The following is a 24,656-nucleotide window of genomic DNA, read 5'->3' on the forward strand; positions in this document are numbered from 1 at the left end:
GTCTGTGATACTGTAATAGTGTTGTATACTTATGGATGATAGCTACACTTGTGAGCATAGCATAACACAGAGTTGTTGAATCATGATGCTGTACACCTGAAACTCATGTACCATTCAGTATCAACTGTACTTCAATAAACAAAATAAATACATAAGAAGAAAAATTTTGTAAAATGTGGATGTAGGCTCCTGTGAAGGGACTGTTGGTAGTAATACGGGCGTTAAAAGCAACTCCAACAAGGTCTCAGGGAGAAAAGATAAGAGTTATAGTGAAAGCTTCTATAATCTTAGAGAATATATATGTCATAAATAGAATGTTGGTAAAATATGAACACGAAAGACCATTCTGGTAAGGATTCAGACAGAAATAAGGAACAGATTGTTGGAAATCGGAGAAAGAGGCAATCCTTGTTATAAAATGGCAAAGAACTTGGCTAAATTGTGTTTTAGTGTTTTGTGAAAGATAGAACTTACGAAAAATGAAACAATATTTAGCTGAGGAGATTTCTAAGTAAAATGTTGGAAGGTGCAACCTGGGTCCTCTATAGTAAAATCCAAGAGGAGAGACATGAACTGAATTGTTAAGCAAAAACGAACCGAGACTTAAAAGATTTGGAAAATACTCAACTTGTCTATATTGCAAAAAATGAGAATGCATGTTCTAAAGAGAACACCAAAAGTGTGGCTGGACTATCACTCAATAAAGAGATGATGGGATTACACAAGCAAAAACACTGCTAGTTTGAAATGAAAGAGACAAAATGAAGGAAGGCTGGTAGAATCAACTGCAAACATGCACTATTCTCCAAGAAAAGGACATGAAGGTGATTCAGAGATCATCAGGGCTGTCTTATTTCTTGTTTCAACAATCAGCCTGCATCCAGAAGCCTTAGGAGTGGGACCACCCTCCCGAGCTGTGGGGGTGGGACCACTGCTCTAGTGGATCCAGAAGGCAGGGCATCCAGCTAAAGAAAATTTTCTCGAGGTTTAAGATCAAAGAGAATTTGCCTTGCTAGGTTTTGGACTTCTTTGGGACCCATCATCCCTTTCTTCCTTGTGATTTCTCCCTTTTGAAATGAAAATGTCTATTCTATGCCTGTCCCACCACTGTATTTTAGAAACACATACTTGTCCAGTTTTACAGGTTCACAGATGAAGAGAAATTTTGCCTTAGGATGAATCATACCTTGAGTCTCACCCATATCTGATTTAAACGATATTGAGATAAGACTTTGGACTTTAGAGTTGATGTTGCAATGAGTTCAGATTTTGGGGGGTTGTTAAGATTGAATGAACATATTTTGCATATGAGAAGGACATGAATTTGGGGGGCCATTGGCAAAATGTTTGGACTGAATGCTTGTATCCCTCCAAATTCATTTGCTGAGCCCCTTCACCCCCATTGTGGCAGTATCTGGAGATGGAGTCTCTAGGAAGTAATTAAGGTTAAATGAGGTCATAAGGATGGGACTCTGATCTGATAAGCTTAATATCCTTAGAAGAGATACCAGAGAGCTCACTCACACACATGTGTATACACACTCACTAGCTCTCTCTCTCTCCCCATGTGCTCGCACCAGGAAAAGGTTATGTGAGGATCCAGCAAGAAGGTAGCCATATATGATCCAGAAAGAGCTCTTGCCAGGAACTGAATTGGCTGGAATCTTAATCATAGACTTTTAGTCTCTAGAACTGTAAGAAAATAAATTTCTATTGTTTAAACCATCCAGTGTATGGTATTTTGTTACAGGAGCCTGAACTAATATTTGAGCCACAGACTCAAGGGAAAAGGAATTTAACTGAGACCAATCTTAATATGTTAGTATTAGCAGACAAAAGTTTAAAGTAGCTATTATAACTACATTCAAGAACATAAAGAAGAGAAATAAAAAGTATGAAAAGGAAACAAGTGGAAATTCTAGAACTGAAAAAAATACAATATTCACAATAAAGTATTCACTAAATAGGCGTAACAGCAAACTGTAGAGGAAGAAATATCAGTGAACCTGAAGACAGTAATAGAGTAATTATACAATCCGAAGAGGAAAAAAAGGATAAAAATGAACAAGCCTCAATGAGCTACAAAATTCTAATATGTGTATAGCTGGAATCCCAGAAGAGGAGAAAGAGAATGAGGCAGAAATATATTTGAAGAAAAAATGGCAAAGAGTTCCCAAATTTGGTGAGATTTATAAATTTATAGATTCAAGAAGCTCAGAAACCATAAACAGGATACACACAAGAAAACCACACCCAGGCATACCACAGTCAAAGCTAATAACCAAAGATAAAATCCTAAAGTCAGCATAAGAAAAATAATACATAATGTACAAAAGAAAACAATACAAATGACTGCTAACATCTCTCCAGAAAAAAGAGACCAAAACACAATGGAACATCTTCAAAGTGCTGAAACAAAATTGTCAATCCAAAATTCTATAACCAGCAAAAATATCCTCCAAGAATGAAGACAAAATATATTATTAAATAAACAAAAACTTACAGAATTTGTTACCAAAAGACCTATACTACAAGAAATGATAAAGAATGGGGCGCCTGGGTGGCTCAGTCATTAAGCATCTGCCTTCAGCTCAGGTCATGATCCCAGGATCCTGGGTTCAAGCCCTATATCGGGCTCCCTGCTCTGTGGGAAGCCTGCTTCTCCCTCTCCCACTTCCCCTGCTTGCGTTCCCTCTCTCACTGTGTCTCTCTGTCAAATAAATAAATAAAATCTTTTAAAAAAATGATAAAGAAAACTCTTCAGGTTTAAAAACAGTGATATGACATAGAAATTGAGAAATTCTTATCTTCACTAAGAAATGAAAAGCACCAGAAATGGCAAATATGTAGGTAAACATAAAAGACCAATTTTTTCCTTTTCTTTAAAATATGTGTCTGTTTAGAGCAAAAATTATTACAATGAATGTGGAGTATTAACAAATGTAGATATAATACATATGACAAGTAAAACATAAAAGATGAAGTGGTGATAAACAGACCTGTAGAGTTGCAAAATTCTTACATTTTACACAAAGTGGAATAATATTAACTCACACACTATCCTATTGTAGCCATTGCCTGCTTTCTACAGTGACATTGTATCTTAAATTCTGAGGCCCAAGGAAGACAGAGAAAAGAATAAAGCTTTCCTCCAAAGCCTTCCTTCACCGGAAGCCCAACACCTTTCACCTGGGGCTCAGGTCTCTAAGAGCAAACTTTGGTCACAAAATGCAAAGTTTTAACAACTAAAAAGGGTTCCATCTCTACTTCAGAAAAACAAGCAACGAATGCAGTCAGCTACATTAATTAGAAATACACTTATCTTCTTCCTCTGCAAAATGAGTTGGAATCTGTATTTACCTCAGGCTCCCAAGATATCAAGTCTAGGAACTGAATTTAACTTTTTATACAATTCAGTATTGCATCTAGAAAACTGACCTTGATTTCCTTTATTCCTTTCTTTGCTTTTAAGGTTTCTTCAGCGGACTTTGTTTTCTCATTCTTCTTTACTGCTTCACTTACAGGTTTCTTTCCACTTGGTATAACCCCAAAGAATTTCCGAATATCCTAAAAGCAAAAAAACGACATGTGTAAACAAACATTAACTGCACAAAATTTGAATTTCAACTACAAAAAGGGACAGCTCTACACACACACTGGTTTATCTTCAATAATTTCTTCATAATCAGATAGTTCCATGTGTGCAACAGCATTCATTTCACATGCAAAAGTTAACTGATAAAATTACCTAAGTTAAAAATAATTTGCCTAGGGTGCCTGGGTGGCTCAGTTGGTTAAGCGACTGCCTTCGGCTCAGGTCATGATCCTGGAGTCCCTGGATCGAGTCCCGCATCAGGCTCCCTGCTCGGTGGGGAGTCTGCTTCTCCCTCTGACCCTCCCCGCTCTCATGTGCTCTCTCTCTCATTCTCTCTCTCTCAAATAAATAAATAAAAAATCTTAAAAAAAAATAATAATAATAATAATTTGCCTAATGAAAAATAATATTAATTCTCAGGATTTGGCCAAAAACAGGACAGAAATAAGCAAGTGAAATTTTTCTTAACAACAGCACAATTACTAAAGAGGCAAGTAACAAGTATTTATTGTTCATACATGCATATGCTCATCCCACCACTTCAGGCAGAGTGAGGGAGAAGACAAATGTTGAAGAGTATAATCCTTGACCATGGGATTTATACTCCAATTTGAGAGAAAGATAACTCTCACAACCCTGATCATTTAAGACCTTAATAACTAAAAACCTTAGAAATTACTTTATATGATTTTTCCAAATTCTGAAAAAATATTTTGATGCTTATTACAATAATCTCTTTAATTGCTCTATCCCCTTGTTATGCTGAATTAAAATTTAATCATAATGAAACATTTACAATGTAATTTACAATTTAAATCACTCACTTTTATCTTTTGCATACATATTCTTCCCTACTTTTAATTTTAGCTTTAAAGAAAGTATGGTGTAGAGAATGGGAATAGACCTTAGAATCAGAAAGCCTCAGTCTGAATCTCTGCTGTAGTTATTTTTATGTGTGACCTTGGGCAGGTTACTTTAATCTGTTTTCCCATCAGTAAAGTGGAACTAATACTACCTATGCTTTATGAGAATTACTTAATTTTGGCTCAGTAAAAAGCTTCCCTTCCCCTCATTTATGAATTATTATCCCTTCACATCACTGACACATGTCTATTTTCAATTACCTCTGCTCCCAGGCAAGGATATAAGGAACACAGAATAATGAAACCTGAATAAGGATCTGAATTCCTAAGAAGGGTTCAAGAGCCAGGTGTTCTGCTCTTCCTATCCTTAATGGTTATAATCTTGAGTTTTCAATCCTTTTTACCTGTTCCAACCTATCTCTTTATTATAGTGAGGAAAATGCCTGTTAAAAACACTTCGTGAAGTATAAGAAAGTTAACAATTATTTCCTAGATCCTGGCAGTAAAAGTCATACTCTTAAAATGTCAAAAATCCCAAATAAGCGTGTTATCCACACGCATGCGGGCGCGTGCGCACACACACACACACAAATAGCTTTGTGTCTAAGCAAATAAACAAAGCAGATAAATGAGGTACACAGACACCTTGTTTTTTTTTAATAAGATTATAGACTTTCCTGGTTTTATGTTCTCTTTTGTAAATTTCTTAATATACAAAAGTCATAAACCCATCCTAATAAAATCTAAGTCTAAAAAATACTGTTTACGAAACAGATACCTCGGCTATGAAACTAAGACATCTGTGTCAGGTGCTAAAGAAAGACGGGCAATAAAGTAAGCCACAGTCGTCCGTAAAATTTGCAAAAAATTGGGTTTGAGGTTTACAACCACTTACTTTATTGCTTCTGGAGGAAATGAAGGTTTCACATCGGAGTTTCACTTTTAAAATTACCAAATGATTCTTCATTCAAATAGTGATGGCTGTTTGCACATGCACACTGCACAGCATGGCATGGCACATGCACCATGGAAATACCAAAACTGAGTATTAATAATCAGGTTAAAGTCAGTGCTGGTTTTCAATCTGTATTAGGACAACAAATGCTTAAAACCACACAGAGAAAGAAAACAAAACATAATTCAGGAAATGGAATTGTTGGTTATATTGAGGCTCTCTGATTTTTGTCTGTTCCATACTGCCACTCCTCAGCATTGTTACCTTTCCTTCTCAAATAATCCCTTCTATTCACATCCCCTTTCTCTTCCTTTATTTTTTTTTAAAGATTTATTTATTTGAGAGAGAGATTCAGAGGTGGGGGATGGGGTGCAGACACCACGCTGAGCACAGAGCCCCATGTAGTGCTCAATCTCACAACCCTGAGATCACGACCTGAGCCAAACCAAGAGTCAGACGCTTAACCGCTTAACTGACTGCACCACCCAGGCACCCCTCCTTCCCTTTATGCTACCCTACTCTCTCACTTCCCACACCCTTATACTCTGATGGCAGCAGAACAGTTAAAAGAAATTACAGCATGATCTAACTCAATATACACTGAAAATTGAAACCTTTGGAAAAGAACTTTCATCAGAATGAAAGCCAATCTATTCTAGCTTTTTAGAATTATCTCTAATGTGAGCAGCCATCATGTATATAAATATCTGAAGGTTACTAATTTGGCCTCAATTTAGAGAGTGACTTCACCTTACTCCTTAACATTCCCTGTCTATTATTCCCAGTTTTCAAAGATTTCATGAAATGATGAACAGGCCTAGTAGCTAATCATACTCCCAAACAATGGATCTAAAAACCACTTTTCCCTGCACAGAAAAATTCTTGCTGAGTATACGAGTGGGAAAAGTAACAGATTTTTAAACTTACTTTTATAATCTTGGCAAAGGGAAAGCCTAAGCAGAGCATTAAGGCTAGAAACCATCCATAAAGAAAGATTTGACTACATAAAAGATGCCATAAGCAAAAGTTAAAACACAAACAACTAACTTGAAAATATCTACAACATATGTTATATATAAAAGGGTTCCTACAAATCAATAAAAGATAGCTAAGTAGAAAAATGAAAAACTACTAAAGCAAATTATTTTTTTAAAAAGATTTTATTTATTTACTTGACAGAGAGAGACACAGCGAGAGAGGGAACACAAGCAGAGGGAGCGGGAGAGGGAGAAGCAGGCTTCCTGTGGAGCAGGGAGCCCAATGCGGGGCTCGATCCCAGGACCCCGGGATCACAACCTGAGCCGAAGGCAGACACTTAATGACTGAGCCACCCAGGAGCCCCAAATTATTTTATTTTTTAAAAGATTTTATTTATTTGAGAGAGAGAGCACACAAGCAGGGGTAGCAGCAGACAAAGAGGGAGAAGCAGGCACCCCGCTGATCAGGGAGCCCAATGCAGATGCAGAACTCGATCCCAGGACCCCGAGATCATGATCTGAGCCAAAGACAGACACTTAACCAACTGAGCCACCTAGGTGCCCAAGCAAATTATTTTAAAAATGCAAATAACCAACAAACAATAAGAGATGTTCAAAACTTCACAAATAATAAACAGATAACCTGGGCGCCTGGGTGGCTCAGTCGGTTAAGTGGCTGCTTTCAGCTCAGATCATGATCCCGGGGTCCTGGGATCGAGCCCCACATCAGGCTCTCTACTCGGCAGCAAGTCTGCTTCTCCCTCTGTGATCTCTCTCGCTTTTGCTCTCTTTCAAATAAATAAATAAATAAAATCTTTAAAAATAAACAGATAAGCTGAAACTGGATTATTTTTCTCCAAATGTTAAAAGACTGATAATGCCCAGATTTGTCAAAGATATGGGGAAATAGATGCTCACACACTACACTGCCATAAAAGCAAAAACTGCATACTGGAAGACAAAAACTGTTCTGAAGGACAATCAGCAATACTTATCAAAATTTTAAATGTGCATACCCATTGTCCAGGCATTCCATCTCTAAAAGAAATGATAAAAGAAAATAACATTATTTCTATTTGGGGAAACCAAAAAAAAGTAGTAATTAATTCTTCTTATTTTCTTCTTCAACAGTCTTTAGTTGAACAAAAAGATAAGTTCAAATAAGGCAAAAATTTAGGCAAAAATCACATCAAAGTTAAAACAAATTTTAGCACATAGCTAATAATAACAACAAGTTTTTCATGCTTTTACTTACAGCTACTGGATACAGATTTATCTCTTTTGATGACTCTATGAGGTATGCAAGGCAAATAGAATATCTCCATTTTACAGATGAGTAAGTAGAAGTAAGTCAAACAGGCTTTTCGTCAGTTTTGCCATTTACTACTGGTCACTTTGGATGAAGTACTTCTCTGCCCCTCAGATTCCTCATGATATCCCTTGCCTCATAAAATTCCTGAGGATTAAGGTGGTACACCAAAAACCTCCACAATGGAACCTGGTCCTCTGACTCCAAATCTCTTTCACAGTTTTCCACTTGACCATGACTGTCCCTTCATAGTTTCCCCGTAACTGTAAGATCTGTGCAATAGTAGCCCTACCCCACAATTAGCAGTATGGCCTTGCCCTTCTCATTCCTGATACATTTGTATGCTTACAGGCAGGCACTGTGCCAGGGACTTAGAACACAAACAGGAAAATACCCTCACAAAGCTACCTGAGAGACAAATTAGTATATAAAGAATTCGATACAAAACAGTGCTAAGAAAAAGCTGATCACTAAACTAAAAGAGCACCAGGAGCACCTAACACAGACAGCCCTCCGGGGCAGCTGCCTAAAAGAAGCAACACCTGAACTGAGTCCTAAAATGATTAGTAAGAGATATTTTTTAAGTAACCTCTACCTCCAACACGGGGCTCCAGCTCGTGACCCCAAGACCGAGTTGCAAGTTCCACCAGTATGAGATACTTTGAAAATAAATCTGAGCTTGAAGGCACTTCTGATAAGTTCCATATAGCAGGCTTATTTATCTCACCACTCTATGTCAAGTACAGGGCCAACACCAGAGATAAGTAGATGCTTAATTAATATTGGCTGAAGGCATGGGGCACCTGGCTGGCTCAGTCAGTGAAGCATGCAGCTCGCTCTTGGGGTTGTAAGTTTGAGCCCCATGTTGCGTGTAGAGATTACTTAAAAATAAAATCTTAAAAAAAAAATCAGTTGAACACATAAATAGTTATTTCTAAGGTCACTGATACTCACACCTGGGCTCCAAAAAAGAGGTTCTTGATTATATAAAATGAAACTCATGGTAGATTTATTTTTAAAGATTGAGTATTAAAATAATCTTTAATTGAAATTAATTTGTTGCTATGACTTTACACTTTACCTACTGCTTTTGGCTTTAAGAAATTTTAAGTGGAGGGGCGCCTGGGTGGCTCAGTTAGTTGGGCCTCTGCCTTCAGCTCAGCTCATGATCCCAGGATACTGGGATCGAGTCCTGCATCGGGCTCCCTGCTCAGCCAGGAGTCTGCTTCTCCCTCTGCCTCTGCAGCTGCCCCCTGCTCATGCACACACGCTCTCTCTCTCAAAAAATAAATAAATCTTAAAAAAAAAAAAGAAATTTTAAGTGGATATTAAAGTAACACTTATTGTATATTATTTCTGAAGTAAATTATTAAAGTTGACCTTCCAGGGGCACCTGGCTGGCTCAGTCGGTGAAGCATGGGACTCTTGATCTCGGGGTTGCGAGTGCAAGCCCCACGCTGGGTGTAGAGATTACTTAAAAAATAAAATCTTTAGGGGCGCCTGGGTGGCTCAGTCGTTAAGCGTCTGCCTTTGGCTCAGGTCATGGTCCCAGGGTCCTGGGATCGAGCCCTACATCGGGCTCCCTGCTCCGCGGAAACCTGCTTCTCCCTCTCCCATTCCCCCTGCTTGTGTTCCTTCTCTCACTGTGTCTCTCTCTGTCAAATAAATAAAATCTTTAATAAAAAAATAAAATATTAAAAAAAAATAAAATAAAGTTGACTTCTATAATTGACCCTTATAATATGGTACTCTCTTGTCATATAATACTGTGGTACTAAAAAAAAAAAAAGTGCTTTCACTTTTGGTGCAATATTTTCTCTTCTTCCAATTTGCTTTTAGCCAAACAAGTTACCTTTTAGAAATCACATATATCTCTATATATAATTGATGTTAATGATACAGCCAAGTCTAGCACAGGACTCAAGAAATTTTCTGAGTAAGATACCAGTGAGTGAAAGTGTGGTCTGAAAAAGTTTTAAATAATAGCGTTCTAATCAGGAAGAATTTTAAGAACCTGCATCAACTTCCTTTCTTCTTTTCTTCATTCATTCATTCATTCTTTCTTTCTTTCTTTCAACAAATATTGATTGAGAGCCTTCTATGAGCCAAGAACTACTCTTGGTGCTTGGAATAAATGAAACAGACAAAAGTGTCTGTTCTTGTGGAACTTTCATTCTACCTTCTGCTCTGGGTCTTTCTGTCTTTAGGGAAAAAGAAGTGTAACACAGGACACAGCAGACAAAATAAAGTACGGCAAGGGAATAGAAATGGAGAATATATGATTAGGGGAAATATCTGCCTCTCCCACTTGCTCTGGAATCAATTCAGTCTACCTGAGAAATTGCTCCCAAGACAGTAAAAAAACCCATTTCCATTCTTAGTTGTGTTGAGGAAGATGTGTAAAATCCTGAAGCCATAGTATGTGTATCATATGAACCTTAGACTACTCTTTCAATAAAATACTGTATCACAAAACATTTTCAAATATACCTGATCCAAAAATACTAACACTGGCAAAATTAAACAGAAAATGGAATTTAATAATTTAGGTTTTTAAAATAAATAAGTTCTCGGGGTGCCTGGGTGGCTCAGTTGGTTAAGCAACTGCCTTCGGCTCAGGTCATGATCCTGGAGTCCCGGGATCGAGTCCCGCATCGGGCTCCCTGCTCAGCGCGGAGTCTGCTTCTCCCTCTGACCCTCCCCCCTCTCATGTACTCTCTCTCATTCTCGCTCTCTCAAATAAATAAATAAATCTTTAAAAAAATAAAATAAAATAAAATAAGTTCTCTTCCAAACCTGCGTAACTGAGATAACTGAAACATTTAAAACTCTTTATGCCTGATCTAATTGTCTGTTTCAACATTTTGACATTTTCACCATAAAGTAGTCTGATTATGGTTTTTATTCATCCAGAAGTTAACTTCTGACAACTGACTTCTAATCTAAAAAATCAAGTTTAGGGGCGCCTAGGTGGCTCACTCATTAAGCATCTGCCTTCGGCTTAGGTCATGATCCCAGGGTCCTGGGATCAAGCCCCGCATCGGGCTCCCTGCTTGTGGGAAGCCTGCTTCTCCCTCTCCCACTCCCCCTGCCTGTGTTCCCTCTCTCGCTGTGCCTCTCTCTGTCAAATAAATAAAACCTTAAAAAAAAATAAAATAAAAAGTAAAGTTTAACCCACTTGAATGAACACTGAAATTAAGTTCAAATCAAAAACAGAACTACCAACCTAAATGTCCACTGACAGATGAATACACAAGGATTTGGTGTGTGTACACGTACACACACACACACACACACACACAGGAATATTACTCAGCCATGAAAAAGAATGAGAGCTTGCCATTTGTGACAACATGGATGGACCTAGAGAGTATTATGCTCAGTGAAATAAGTCAGGCAGAAAGACAAATACCATAATTTCACTTATATGTGGAATATAAAAAACAAACAAAAAGCATAAAAAGACCATAAATACAGAGACTTGGTTGTTGCCAGAAGGGAAGGGGTTTGGGGGATGGGTGAAGGAAAGTGGGAGATACAGGCTTCCAGTTATGGAATGAATAAGTCACAGGGATGAAAGGTACAGCATAGAGAATATAGTCAATGGTATTGTAATAGTGTTTTATGGTGACAAACAATGGCTACCACACTTGTAGGCACAGCATAAAGTACAGTTGTCAATTCACTATGTTGTACACCTGAAACAAATGTAACACTGTGTGTCAACTATACTTTAATTTTAAAAATACATAATTTTTTTAAAAAAGGAAACAGACATATCACATAATAAATACTGTATTTCTCTAGGCTATATTATTCATTGTCATTAAATGTTCAATAGATTAGATATAAAGTAAAAAGGACTAGAGAAGATGTTTCCGTACCAGTGAATTTTATTCTAGTTGACTTCTCTTTTATTGGAAATACAAAGTTTATTTGTACTTCTTCACTCACCAAATACTTACTGAAAATGTACCATGTGCAAGGCACTAGAGAGCAGTTCTCTATCCTTGTGGCCCCAATCCTTGCTGAATTTATATGCTAGTATAAGAAGTTGTCAATAACATGCTGACTATCTATCAATATCCAAAATGTGTGCCAAGGAAACATTAAACATACCAGGTTTTTTTAATGCTTTTGTGCATCTGACAAAAGCTATAAATATTTTCCACAGATATATGCAAAAACACACTATAATACAAAAATATATAAGGTCTTTACATTCCTGGCACAGAGATCCTAAAACCCTTGGAATTTCCTAAGTGACAGGAGTGTCCTGTTAATTACAATCAGCCCCTTGGATCACATCTAAGTTTATGCTAATGAGGCAACTCAGGATGGGGACTGGTCACTAGAAAGGCCAAGGATGGGAACTCTCCACCCCATCCCTAGGTCTACAAGGAGAAGAGGAAGGTTGAAGATCGGGTTATAAAAACTCATGAACAAGCAAGGTTTGATGTTTGAAGTGCTTCCGGGCTGGTGAACATATCAAGTTGCTGGGAGGGTGGTGTATCCAAAGATGTAACAGAAGCTCTGTGTCGCCCAACCTCCCATATCTTGCCCTATGGATCTTTTCCATCCATTTGGCTGTTCCTGAATTGTGTCGTTATGATAAACTGGTAAATATTAAGTAAAGTGTTTTCACAAGTTCTGTGAGCCATCCTAGCAAATGATCAAACCCAAGGAGCAGGTCTTGAATAGCCAATTTAGAGCCAGTCAATCAGAAGTATAGGTGGCCCATGACTTGCACTTGGCTTCTGAAGTGGAAGCAGTCAATGGGACTGAGCCCCTTAACTTGCACAGTCTGCACTAACTCTGAATAGTGTCAGAATTGAATTGAACTGTAGAATACCCAGTTGGTGTCAACAGAACTAGAGAATTGATTGTTGTCAGAAAACACCCCACACAAATACACACAAAACTTTGCATGTAACCTAAAATGCAGGGTTGGGGCACCTGGGTGGCTTAGTCAGTTGAGTGGTCGACTCTTGATTTTGGCTGACTCTTGATTTTAGTTCACGTCATGATCTCAGGATCCTGGGATCAAGCCCTGCATCGGGCTTTGCACTCAGCAGGGAGTCTGCTTCAGGATTCTCTCTCTCCCTCTGCCCCTCCGCCTGCTTGCTCACTCAATCGCTCTCTGTCTCAATAAATAAATAAATCTTTTTTTTTTAAATGCAGGATTTTCACTTGAAACCTATTAATGGTTCCCCACAAACCCAAAATTAAAAACCTGATTCACATATACTGTGCAAGCTAACTCACATCCATCTTAACCTCAGTATCACCTATATACACAGATACCTTCTCAGTCTTGTGTCTCCACTCCTCCTCTAAGCTCCATATCCACATAGCCAACGGTCTACCAGATACATCTCTGTCCAAATGCCCCAAAGATGCCTCCAATTCATAAAGTCCAAAACTAAGCTCATACTCCTCAGGGACTTGTTTTTCTCCTTTTATTCCTCACCTTAATGCATAGCACCACCATTTGCCCAAAACAGAAAAAGGGACACTGTTTCTCCTCCTCAATCTGACTCTCCACCTATTTATCCCACCTAACCTATCTCCCAAGTACTGCCGTCCCCTTCCCTCTATTTCTATTGCCAATGCCCAGATTCAGGGCTTCATTTATTCACTTCTTTAATAAACCCTTAAATAGGACGTGCTCTGTGCCAGGCAGTAATTTAAGCACTTTAAAAATATTAACTCATTTAATCCTCATAACAACCCTATGAAGTTTTTTAACTTCAATTCACAGATGAAAAAATTGAGAATGCCAACAAGATGTTCTCTAGTAAAAGTTTTGAAATTTAAGATGCTCTTAAATGTAAGCAAAAAAAGACTTCTTGCATTTTCTACTTAAGGCGTAACTAACAATTCTACAACTCTATTAGAGAAAAGCATCACCTAAGAAGGCAGCCCAAATGCTATTTTAATATACATAAGTCAAGACAAAGTATCAAACTTTGCCAAGTACTCAAAAAAAAAAAAAAAAAAAAACACACACAAAAAACAAACCACATGCATTTTTAGAGTCCTTTACCTGTACCAAGAAGTTTCCAACTTGGTTGGTTATAAATCTATTAGTAAAGTTAGAGATGAAAAAAATTTTTTTTGGCAATAAACACTCCTAAACCCACAGAGAAGAAGCTTTCATAATGACCTTTAGCTTTAAAAGGTCAAAGTACAAAAGCTGTTATATATTTACTTTGAAGTATAACCAAAAACCTCTAATTACTTATTTCCACTGCTGATGAGCTCAACCAACAAATAAGTTATATTTGTCCATCAAAAATGCAAAAAGAAAGCAAATTATGTCACTCTATTCACTTTTCTTTGGAGGGTACAGGATTTTACGCAAAATAAGTACTGCAGTGCTCTGTAGCTGCCAAAATATTATATCTTGACTTTACTTCTCTACTCTGAAAGTAACAAATACAAATATTTGATTAATATTTTTCAACCCCCCACCAAATCCACAAGCAGAAACTGATTATCATCACCAAATGCACAAAATCTGTCCAAATGTAAGAATCTTTTATCCTGAAAAACACTAAAATACAAAATTACATATCTGACTAATATACACAATGATTTAACTGGTAGCAGCACAGCAGAAACAAATTATGAAATAAAGTATTTAAAACTACAATAAGGCCTTACACTTTGAAAACAAAGTTAGTTGTTGGGATCCTTTCCCCTGAGATCAGGAAAAAGACACAACCACTCCCATCACTTCTATTCAACCCTATGGAGGTTCTAGCAAAAGCATTTAGGCAAAAAAATGAGATAAAACGCACCTAGATTGGACAGGATGAAGCAAAACTATCTCGATTTACAGACAAAATGATCTTATATAGAAAAAATCCTAAGGAATCCACTAAAAAACTATCAGAACTACTAAATGAGTTCAGCAAGGTTGCAGGATACAAGATCAATATACAAAAGTCAACTGTATTTCCTCACTCTTGAAATGAACAATCCAAAACTGAAATTAAGAAAATTATTTCATTTACAGTATCAAAAAGAAAAAAATATAGAAATAAACTTAATAAAAAGTGTAAAACCCGTACTCTGAAAACTATAAACATTGTTTAAAAGAAACTGAAGACCTAAACAAATGGAAAGATAGCCCATGTTCATGGATCAGAAGACCTTCTATTGTTAAGATGGCAATACTTCCCAAAATGATCTACAGATTCAACACGATCACTATCAAAATCCCAGCTCACTTCTTGGCCGATTCTAAAATTCATGTGGAAATTCAAGGGTCCCAGAATACAAAACAATCTTGAAAAATAACAAAGCTGAATGACTAATACTTCCTGATTTCAAAACTTACCACAAACACTGGGGGGGGGGAGGGGGGGAGACACCTTACCACAAAACTACAGTAATAAAAGACAATGTGTTACTGGCATTAAGATATATAGGGGAAATAGAACAGAGAATCAAAAAAAAAAAAAACCCACACACTTACAGTCAATTAATTTTTGACAAGAGAAACAAGATAATATAATGGGAAAAGACCAGTCTACAAATGGTGCAGGAACAACAGAAAACACACATGCAAAAGAATAAACTTGAACCCCTACTTCACACCCTATACAAAAATTAACTCAAAATGTTTCAAAGTTAAATGTAAGAGGTAAAACTCTTAGACAGGCATAAGTCTTCATGATCTTGGATTAGGCAATGGTTTCTTAGATATAACACCAAAAGCTCTGAGTAAGTGATGACTGAAGCTTGAATGATGAGAAAAAGGTAGATATGCAAGGAAGGATCTGAACAAGGAGAGAAAACAGCAAGAACAAAAGCTGGGACAGAACCAGCATAATATACTCAAAAGATAGATAAGAGAGGTAGGTAGGGGCCTTAGAGGACAACTACTAGTATATATATGGCAAAAGCTACATTTTAATAGGGTGACAGCACTACTCCAGGGGGAGCATTCACATAGTAAACTATAATATGAAAGGGTATCATCCCTAGAATGGGCCATGAAGCAGCTCAGATGTATTTAGACTTGACAGCTCTTCAAACAGAGCTATCCTCTAGGTCTCATGTGTGTTTAATTCAGCCTTACGCATATTTTCAATAAATTATACCAGCCAATGAATTATATATGCTGACTTCTTTAAAATGGCAGCTCAGGTTTGTTTGTTTGTTTTTAAAGATTTTATTTATTTGACAGAGAGAGACACAGCGAGAGAGGGAACACAAGCAGGGGGAGTGGGAGAGGGAGAAGCAGGTTTCCCGCCGAGCAGGGAGCCCGATGTGGGACTCGATCCCAGGACCCTGGGATCATGACCTGAGCCGAAGGTAGACACTTAACGACTGAGCCACCCAGGCGCCCCGGCAGCTCAGGTTTTATTCACATTTTGAGCAGGGATGCCTGGGTGGCTCAGTCAGTTAAGCATCTGCCTTTGGCTCAGGTCATGATCCCAGGGTCCTGGGATCGAGCCCCATATCGGGCTCCCTGCTCATCCGGGAGCCTGCTTCTCCCACTGCCTGCCACTCTTCCTGCTTGTGCTCTCTCTCTCTGACAAATAAATAAATAAAATCTTATAAATAAATAAATAAATTCTCATAGCAATCCAAACTGTTTACATGGCTTCTTTTTTAATCTTTTTATTTTTAATTTTGTTTCAATTCCTTTAATAGACATTATGCTCACATGGTTCAAAATTCAAGAGTAAAAAGTCTCCCGCCCATCCTGCCTCTCTAAACTTATTTCCTGTCTTTGGAGGCAACAAATGTTATCAGTTAGTTCCTTTTGTATCCTTCCAGACTTCAAGCAAATATGTATATATTCTTTTCGCTCTTTCTCTACATAAAGTGAAACACACTTTACATACTGTTCCAAACTTGTTTTTCACTGAATTATCTTGACATTTGCTTTATAACAAGGTATAAAGTTTTCTCTTTTTTAATACCTGCAGAGTATTCCACTTTGTGGATACAGTATTTTATTCCTTTATTAATAACTTCAATTAGAAAATATTTGAGAGGGGTGCCTGGGCAGCTCAATCGTTAAGCATCTGCCTTCGGCTCAGGTCATGATCCCAGGATCCTGGGATTGAGCCCCGCATCGAGAAGCCTGCTTCTCCCTCTCCCACTCCCCCTGCTTGTGTTCCCTCTCTCGCTGTGTCTCTCTCTGTCAAATAAATAAATAAAATCTTAAAAAAAAAAAAAAAAAGAAAATATTTGAGAAAAAACTGTAGCTCCCAAGGCAAAAGTTGTTAACATCTATGTAAGGGCTTCAGAAAATATGCAAATCCTCTTAAATGCTGGGGATATGCCCATTTCTGTGGGCAGAAAATTTGTATACCACTTACCACATTATCAAAGATAACTGACCCAAAGAACTACTATACTACAATATAACTTGTGCACAGATGTTCAATAAACCTATGCTGAACAGGGAGGCCTGGGTGACTCAGTTGGTTAAGCGTCTACCTTCAGCTCAGGTCATGATCCTGGGGTCCTGGGATCGAGTCCCACATCGGGCTCCCTGCTCAGCAGTGAGCCTGCTTCTCCCTCTGCCTCTGCTGCTCCCCCTGCTTGTGCTCTCTCTCTCTCTCTCTCTGTCAAATAAATAAATAAAGTCTTTAAAAAAAAAACCTATGCTGAACAGAATTTTAGTCTGGGGTTTTGCTAAATTTTGTATTAGAGACAGAAGGACCAAATAAATACCAATATAATCAAAAATTCTTATCTATGTTATAGAACCTTTTCCCTTTAACAAACAGCAAAATTGACCCATCTGACTCCTACTTCTTTTCCAAGAAGGGCTTTATTTTTCATCTGCATTGTAAACAAGAGTACTAAGATAGAAAAGAACCAAAATTTAAAGTCTCTGATCAAAAGCTGACTATACAAGACATTTTTCACAACTGACATCAGAGGCATCTCTGATGCCCCTTAAACTATCTAACATTCCACAGAGTCCTTCCTAAGAAAATTAGATCACTGGTAGTCACATAGTAGTATAATACCTCCACATGCCAGGTTCCACAATAGAAGCTTTACCTATATTATCCCGTTTAATCCTCAAGACAATCACTTAAGGCAGCTATATTTCGCCCCTTTTAACAGTTAAGAAAAACACAGGCTTAAAAAAGTTAAAGTTAAGCTATTTACTTAAACCAAATAAAACCCACCACCACATAACTACTAAATGTCAGAGCAAGACTAAATCATCACCTCACTCTTACCTTCAATACTCCAAACCTCATCAACTTTCCACAATACCATAGTGCCTTAAGTCCAAAATGTAATTATCATTTTAGGGCAGTATAAGGTAGTGGTCAGAATTCTAGTTCAACCATTCATTAGTTGTATGACAAACTGTTTAAACTCTAAAAGCCTCCTTTACCATCTGTAAAACTAGATTGCTGTGAGGTTTAAATGAGAAAAGGTGTATAAAACCAACAGCTCACATATTGGTATTTGGTACAAGGTGGCTATTATTTTATCCTTCTTTGAGAAGAAACACAAAGGGCTGCAAGGTTTCCCAATTTGGCATAAAAATTCCCCTGCAGAATGCTGGCATTGTGACAAATAAGCTAAAAAAAAAAAATAGCTAAAAAAATTGTGTCTGATTATGAAGCAGATTCTGGCTTAATGGAACATCATAAATTGTCCTTTAAATAAATATTTCAAACACATACCTGTATCTATTGCCACACAAGCATGAAGGTCTGTTTTGATGGCTGCATAATCACTTCACTCTCAATTTACATGCTTTATGCAGAATCATACAGAGGTGGTTTTTTTAAAGATTATTAACATCAGGTGATAAGCGATGACAGCTGTCAAATATATTACATCTGTTTTTACCTCCTTTTTTTTTTTCCCCTGGTAAACCCTGTTATCCCTTTAACTTCTATGAACTTTAAACAAAATAAAGCATCCTCCCTATACCCTCGGTCCCAAAACGGTTATGTGATGAGCTTTTCATGGCGCTATTAATGACGAAAGTTGAAGGCCTAAGACAACTTACTCATAAGAAAGGAAAGTTTGATACATTTTTCTCCGCCTTGAACCAAAGCTTGAAATCAATGCTTTAGACAGGACGCAAACAGAGGTTTGGGGCAACGCCAAACAGGAAAACAACTTTATCTCTAAGCCCCCAAATCACCTTCTTTACTCCCTTCCTTCCTCCCTTCCCCCCAGAGCGAAAAAAAGTGAAACTGCGGCGCAGCACCAAAAGCCCTGCGCGCAGCCTGCCGCGGAGAGCTGAAACCCCGTGGTCCAAGGAAACCCGTGCGACCAGCGCCCGATTTGTGGCCCCTTCTGTGCCTTCGCTCCCCTTCGGAGCCCCGCACCGCCATCCTCCCCCACCCTCCATACCAAAAGTGCCCGGTCCACACCCAGGCTGCAAACTCTCCCAAGCCCCCGAGCCGCACAGTCTCCCCCAGGGGCTCACCATCGCAGCCCACGGACTAAGGCGCGGGCGGGCAGGCCTGTCGGCTGGGGAATCCGTTACCGGGGCTCGGGATCCATTCGCGCCAACAACTTCTCCCGCGAAGTGGAAGGAGGTGGGAGCCGCGGCGCCCGGTGATGACGTCAGAAGGCGCGCAGCTTCACTTCGGCCCGGGCCGGAGGCGGGAGGTGCGACGTCGGCCCAGGTGACGCCCCGCGGGCCCTCGGGCCGCTGCCATCGCGAGGAGCCACGGGAGCGTGGCCCGCGCGCACGTTTGCGCCCTGAGATGGTGGTGGGGGCGCTCAAGGGGAGGTTCCGAGGTTAATCTCCCGAGGCGGGCAAACCAGGTTCTTCGCGGTAACACGCGTGGAGGGGCGCCCTGCCCTGCACTGGCTTTCACGTGTTCTGACCACCACCCGCGGGGGAAATACACATTCTAGATGTAGGTTTCACATCTTACATTTATCTTTTTTTCGCATATTACATTTAAATATCTATTTTTAAGATTTTATTTATTTATTCATAAGAGACAGACAGACAGAGAGAGAGAGGCAGAGGGAGAAGCAGACTCCCCGCTGAGCAAGGAGACCGATGTGGGACTCGATCCCGGGACTCCAGGATCATGACCCGAGCTGAAGGCAGACGCCCAACCATCTGAGCCACCCAGGCGCCCTAAATATCTATTGTTTAACAAGAGTTTCACCAAAGAGCCCTTACCCTGTTTTGTTTTGGTTTTTTTTTTTTTTTTTTTTTAAAGATTTTATTTATTTATTTGACAGAGAGAGACATAGCGAGGGAGGGAACACAAGCAGGGGGAGAAGGAGGGGAGAAGCAGGCTTCCCCGCGGAGCAGGGAGCCCGATGTGGGGCTCGATCCCAGGACCCTGGGATCACAACCTGAGCCGAAGGCAGACGCTTAACGACTGAGCCACCCAGGCGCCCCTTGTTTTGGTTTTTAATGTTTGACCCGCCGAATTGGATTTTTTGCCTCCTAAGTGAAGACCCAGAGTTTGAAAACCAGGCTACTAAAGGACAATTTTATGTTGTATAATTCCAGAGCAGAAAAGATTCTGGTAAAATTATCTAGTCATCAACACCCACTCTATTTTATAAGTGAAAAATGCAAGGCCCAAACAAGCTGAGGGGTCCAGGCTAGGAATCTAGGCCTCTAAATTCCCCAACCTGCACTAAGTTCCTCAGAGCCGTGGTGTGTGTGAGGCCAAGTCATAAACAAGGTGTATCACTAGAGAAAAACAATGACCCCGTAGATAAGCTACTGAATTGTGGAATAGAATGCAACATTTGCATACAACTTTAAGAGAAAACATGAGACCCTAAGGAGTTTAGTGGGGAGAGCAGTATCTCCAGCTTTGGTCCTAGACTTTCAGAAGCTTACCCACCCACTGTCCCCTTTTTAGGTTCTGCATTTTATCACACCAATATCTCTACAATGAAAAAGAGCAAAGCCTTCTGGAATACAACAAAGGCAAAGCATGGAGAGCTTGTATTTATTAAATGCCCAATGTAATATGTGCCAGGCATGCAAATATGGACTATCCTAGTTCAGCTCATCTAATACCCATAGTGACACTGGCTACTATTATTATCCCTAATTTACAAAGGAATAAACTATTATTCACGAACAGGGCCTCATTGCATTGGACCTCCTGCAACCGGTATGGTAGGGTTCCCAGCTCCACCACATGCTAATTGAGTGACCATGGGCAAGTTACTAAGCCTCAGTTTCCTCATCATTAAAATAAGGATAATAGTAGTACTTCATAGGGTTGTTATAGAACGTTATTCCTGGCACATAAGATAATAATTTAGGTCCACTATTATTATTATTATTCAAGGCTGGGTATTATCAAGGGAGATAGTTCTAAAAATGAACTTATGCACTCCATATTTTCGCTTAGGGAAATACTTGATAGGGGCGGAGGGGAGTCATTAAAACCTTTGAAAAATCAATAAAAACTATGAACCTACTCTCCAGAATAATGTACACAGCAGACACATCATATAAATTTTTGCTTATAATCTCAGAGGATCTAAACCAATTTACAACATTCATGGTGTTGTAAATAAGTAAATAAGATGTATATTCAAAGTTCTCCATATCTTTTATATTATGTTACTTTTAACTTCTGTATTTTTCTTTTAGCGTTTGGAGTGTTCCTTGAATTTAGGTGAGACTTAAGTCAGAAGCCTGTAACTTCCAGAAAGACACTGAACTGAATTTGTTGGACTGTTTTTTTGAGGAACATTTACTTGGAAATATTCTATCTCAGAAATGTATCAGATTAAAAATGGCTGCGTATGCTTTGATACTCCTCCCCTCATCTGAGCTAGCCTGTGTCTGATTTGACAGTTCCAGACATAAACTTTAAGCGGACTGGTAACTCCTAGCTTGCTCTATTGGACCCCTGAGGTGCCATGTAAAGCAAGAGAAGGGGCCAGCTGAACCCAGGCTTACAGTCATCTCCACCAGATACCAGGCTTGTCAGTGAAGCCATCTTGAACCCACCATACCAGCTGCTGGCGAAATTCTACTAGTCTACTCAATGACCCCAATCAACACTTTAGCACAGAAAAATCACCTAGTCAAGGCCTGCCTAAATTCTCTGACAGTAGTGTGAGCATAATAAAATGATTGTTATTTTAAGGTAGTAAGTTTTGGGGTAGTTTGTTGTGAAGTGATAAATAACCAGAACAGAACCCAGAGTGTAAAGAACCCAGAGTGTAACCAAAAATAAGCATGAACAGAATAGTCATGCTTATTTTCTCCACTGTGGTGGTTTTTACTGATGCATCATTCAACAAATATTTATTGACATTTACTGTGTCAGCACTTTTTTATGTGCTTGCTGGGAACCCATAGTAAATAAGACAGACAGTCCCAGATTTCCTGAAGTTTATATCTTTGAGGAAAAGAGAAAAATAAGTAAGGAGACAAAAATAAAGTCTGTACTTTCAGATAACGGTAAGTGCTACACGGAAAATAAAGCAGATAGAGGCTAGCTGAGGAGGAAGGTGTGGAAGTATTGCAAATAAGTGACCTAAGAAGGAGACATTGAGCTGGGACATGGATTTGAGAAGGGGCCGGCAAGTATAAAGGCCCTGATGTGATTACGAGTTAAACATATCCAGGGAATAGCCAGAAAGCCAGTTTTATGACTGGTACTGGAAGGGATAGGAGATCGATTTGGGTGGAGGTGAGGGGAGAGATCCTCCAGAGCCTTAGACCCTAGCAAGAAGTTTAACTTTTATTCTAAGTGTAATGGGAAGGCTTTGTAAGATTTTAAACCCCTGAGATTGCTATGATCCCATCATTCTTTTTTTTATTATTATTATGTTCAGTTGGCCAACATATAATATCACCCTTACACTTGGTATTTTTTGACCAAAAAGAAAAAAAAAGACTACTATGTGTTTTATGGCAAAATATGATACCCATTTGTTTTCCATGGCAGAGAAATCTGGAGTGCTAAAAACATTACCAAATATGATTTGTTTTACTTGTCTATAGGGGAACACTGTCTCTTATTAAATTAGTTTCTCGGGCGCCTGGGTGGCTCAGATGGTTAAGCGTCTGCCTTTGGCTCAGGTCATGATCTCAGGGTCCTGGGATCAAGTCCCGCATCGGGCTCCCTGCTCCTTGGGAGCCTGCTTCTCCCTCTGCCTCTCTCCCTCTCTCTCTGTCTGTCATGAATAAATAAATAAAATCTTTTAAAAAAAAATTAGTTTCTCCATAATAACGGCATCTGGATTTTAACCCTTACTGGGCACTACTCGATTATAGTATCTAGTTTGAATTTGTTCCAGGCAAAAGACCAGTCTATGTGCACCTTCCATCTCTGTGGCGTCTCTTTGACAAGGAGAATAAAATGATAATAACTACTTCCGTGTCTCAATATTAATTGAAAGACTGCAATAATGCCTTTCCAGGAAATTGAGGATACACAAAAAACATAACACACTAGGGCTGCTGAGTTTTAGGTAGTTTTTGCGACAGACATAGAAAAGTCATTTATTGGTGATGTAAAACATTAGCTAACCAAGATTCTTGGCATGTTTTCTTAAAAGTATTTTCATCAAGTTTTTCCTCATGCTCTCCTTAGTTATTAGTTCAGTTCTTCTTTGTGTAAATATTTCTCTAACCAGCTGATGAATAAATAAGACTATTAATTCATTGTAGAGTGACATTGGTAACATAATACAGCAACTGGATAAGCACTGCAGTTTCCAGAATTAAGGGCATCTATTAAAAGCCCAAAATATTTTTAAGTACTTTTTAAAAAAAATTTTATTGATTTATTTGAGGTAAAGAGAGAACACAGCAGAGGCAGAGGGGCAGAGGGAGAAGGAGAAGCAGACTCCATGGTGAGAAGGGAGCCTGATGCAGGGCCTGATCCCAGGACCCCAAGATCATGACCTGATGGCAAATGCCCAACCAACTAAGCCACTCAGGCACCCCTTAAATATTTTTAATAATGATTTGAGACCTAACACAAAGAAGACACATTTTTAAGGGATGTATTATACATTGGATCTGATTATCTGATGCTCACTGGCCTTTTTCATTCTTAAAAGAAAGGGCTTCAGGGAAAACTTTGTCAACAAAGCCAATTTTGTGACAGTCAAGGATCTCTTTCCCTCCCCCACATAGGGGTATATCACTGGTGAAAGTATTATTTCCATTCAACGAAGAACGCTTTACCACAGAAGTTAGAATATTGACATTAACATCTTTGTTGGTATGTTTCTAAACTTGTGAGTAGTTAGATTATGTATATAATAATTGGCTCTTTTTCTGTAACATATAAATCATTGTCCTCCTGAAATGACTAAAACTCTGTATTAGAAAGTACCTGATTGAATTTTGGTCATCCTTTATAATCTAACCACTGCCACATGTAAGTGGAAAACAACTGTTCAATGTAAATTCTCAGTGTTAATGCCACTGCCTTAGTTAACTTATCTGTATGATAGAAATAACTCTTCACTTGGAGTCTCTTTAAAATCCTTTTCAGGAGCACAATAATTACATTGTCTTTCACATAGATTTTTATAAGTCAACAGAAATCAATCGAATTTTCACTGTGCAACAACAAATGTGACTTTCTGCCCTCTGGATAAATATTAGCATGTCCTGCTTTGTCAAGGTTTATTGGAACATATTCCTTATAGAAAACATTCCGTTAGGTAGCTTATCCCTTTCTGTGTTTATGATGACTGCAGACTCAGCCCCATGATGTTGACCTTGTAAGCCATTTATGAGCATAATCATTAAGTCATAATCTGTCACCATGATAGTGCATATATTCTAATTTAGGAAATTAGGCACTATGTCATTTATCTTAATTCTTGGTTGATATTCAATTAGCCCTCTTAATCTGATTATGCTTTAATAATCTAAATTATTATAAACTTGCCTGATGATTTTTATAAACTATAATAATAAAAAGTTTCTCCCAAATATATCAGTATCTTCACTTAAATTAGAAGAAACATTTGCATTTAAAAT

At 38.6% G+C, this 24,656-nt stretch overlaps 1 protein-coding gene across 5 annotated transcripts in view; it reads right to left on the reverse strand.

The window, feature by feature from the left end:
• Positions 1–19,436, reverse strand: part of RFC1 (replication factor C subunit 1) — a 91,456-nt gene extending 72,020 nt beyond the window's left edge. For 2 of the 5 annotated variants that reach the window (XM_064584381.1, XM_064584380.1), the window contains exons 1-4: positions 19,134–19,281; positions 18,376–18,516; positions 5,354–5,456; positions 3,439–3,567 (exon numbers count right to left, since the gene is read on the reverse strand). In XM_064584381.1, coding sequence (XP_064440451.1) covers positions 3,439–3,567; positions 5,354–5,425 — 201 coding nt within the window. In that variant the 5' untranslated portion in view covers positions 5,426–5,456; positions 18,376–18,516; positions 19,134–19,281. Of the gene's footprint in view, positions 1–3,438; positions 3,568–5,353; positions 5,457–7,406; positions 7,429–18,375; positions 18,517–19,133 lie in introns of all 5 variants that reach the window. The other 3 variants (XM_064584382.1, XM_064584384.1, XM_064584383.1) reach the window with 3 other exon arrangements.
• Between the last annotated feature and the right edge of the window lie 5,220 nt (positions 19,437–24,656).

Source organism: Mirounga angustirostris, unplaced genomic scaffold (genome assembly GCF_029215605.1).
Source record: "Mirounga angustirostris isolate CCGP_5_RB_7025 unplaced genomic scaffold, mMirAng1.0.hap1 SCAF_2, whole genome shotgun sequence".
NCBI classification, from domain to species: Eukaryota; Metazoa; Chordata; class Mammalia; order Carnivora; family Phocidae; genus Mirounga; species Mirounga angustirostris.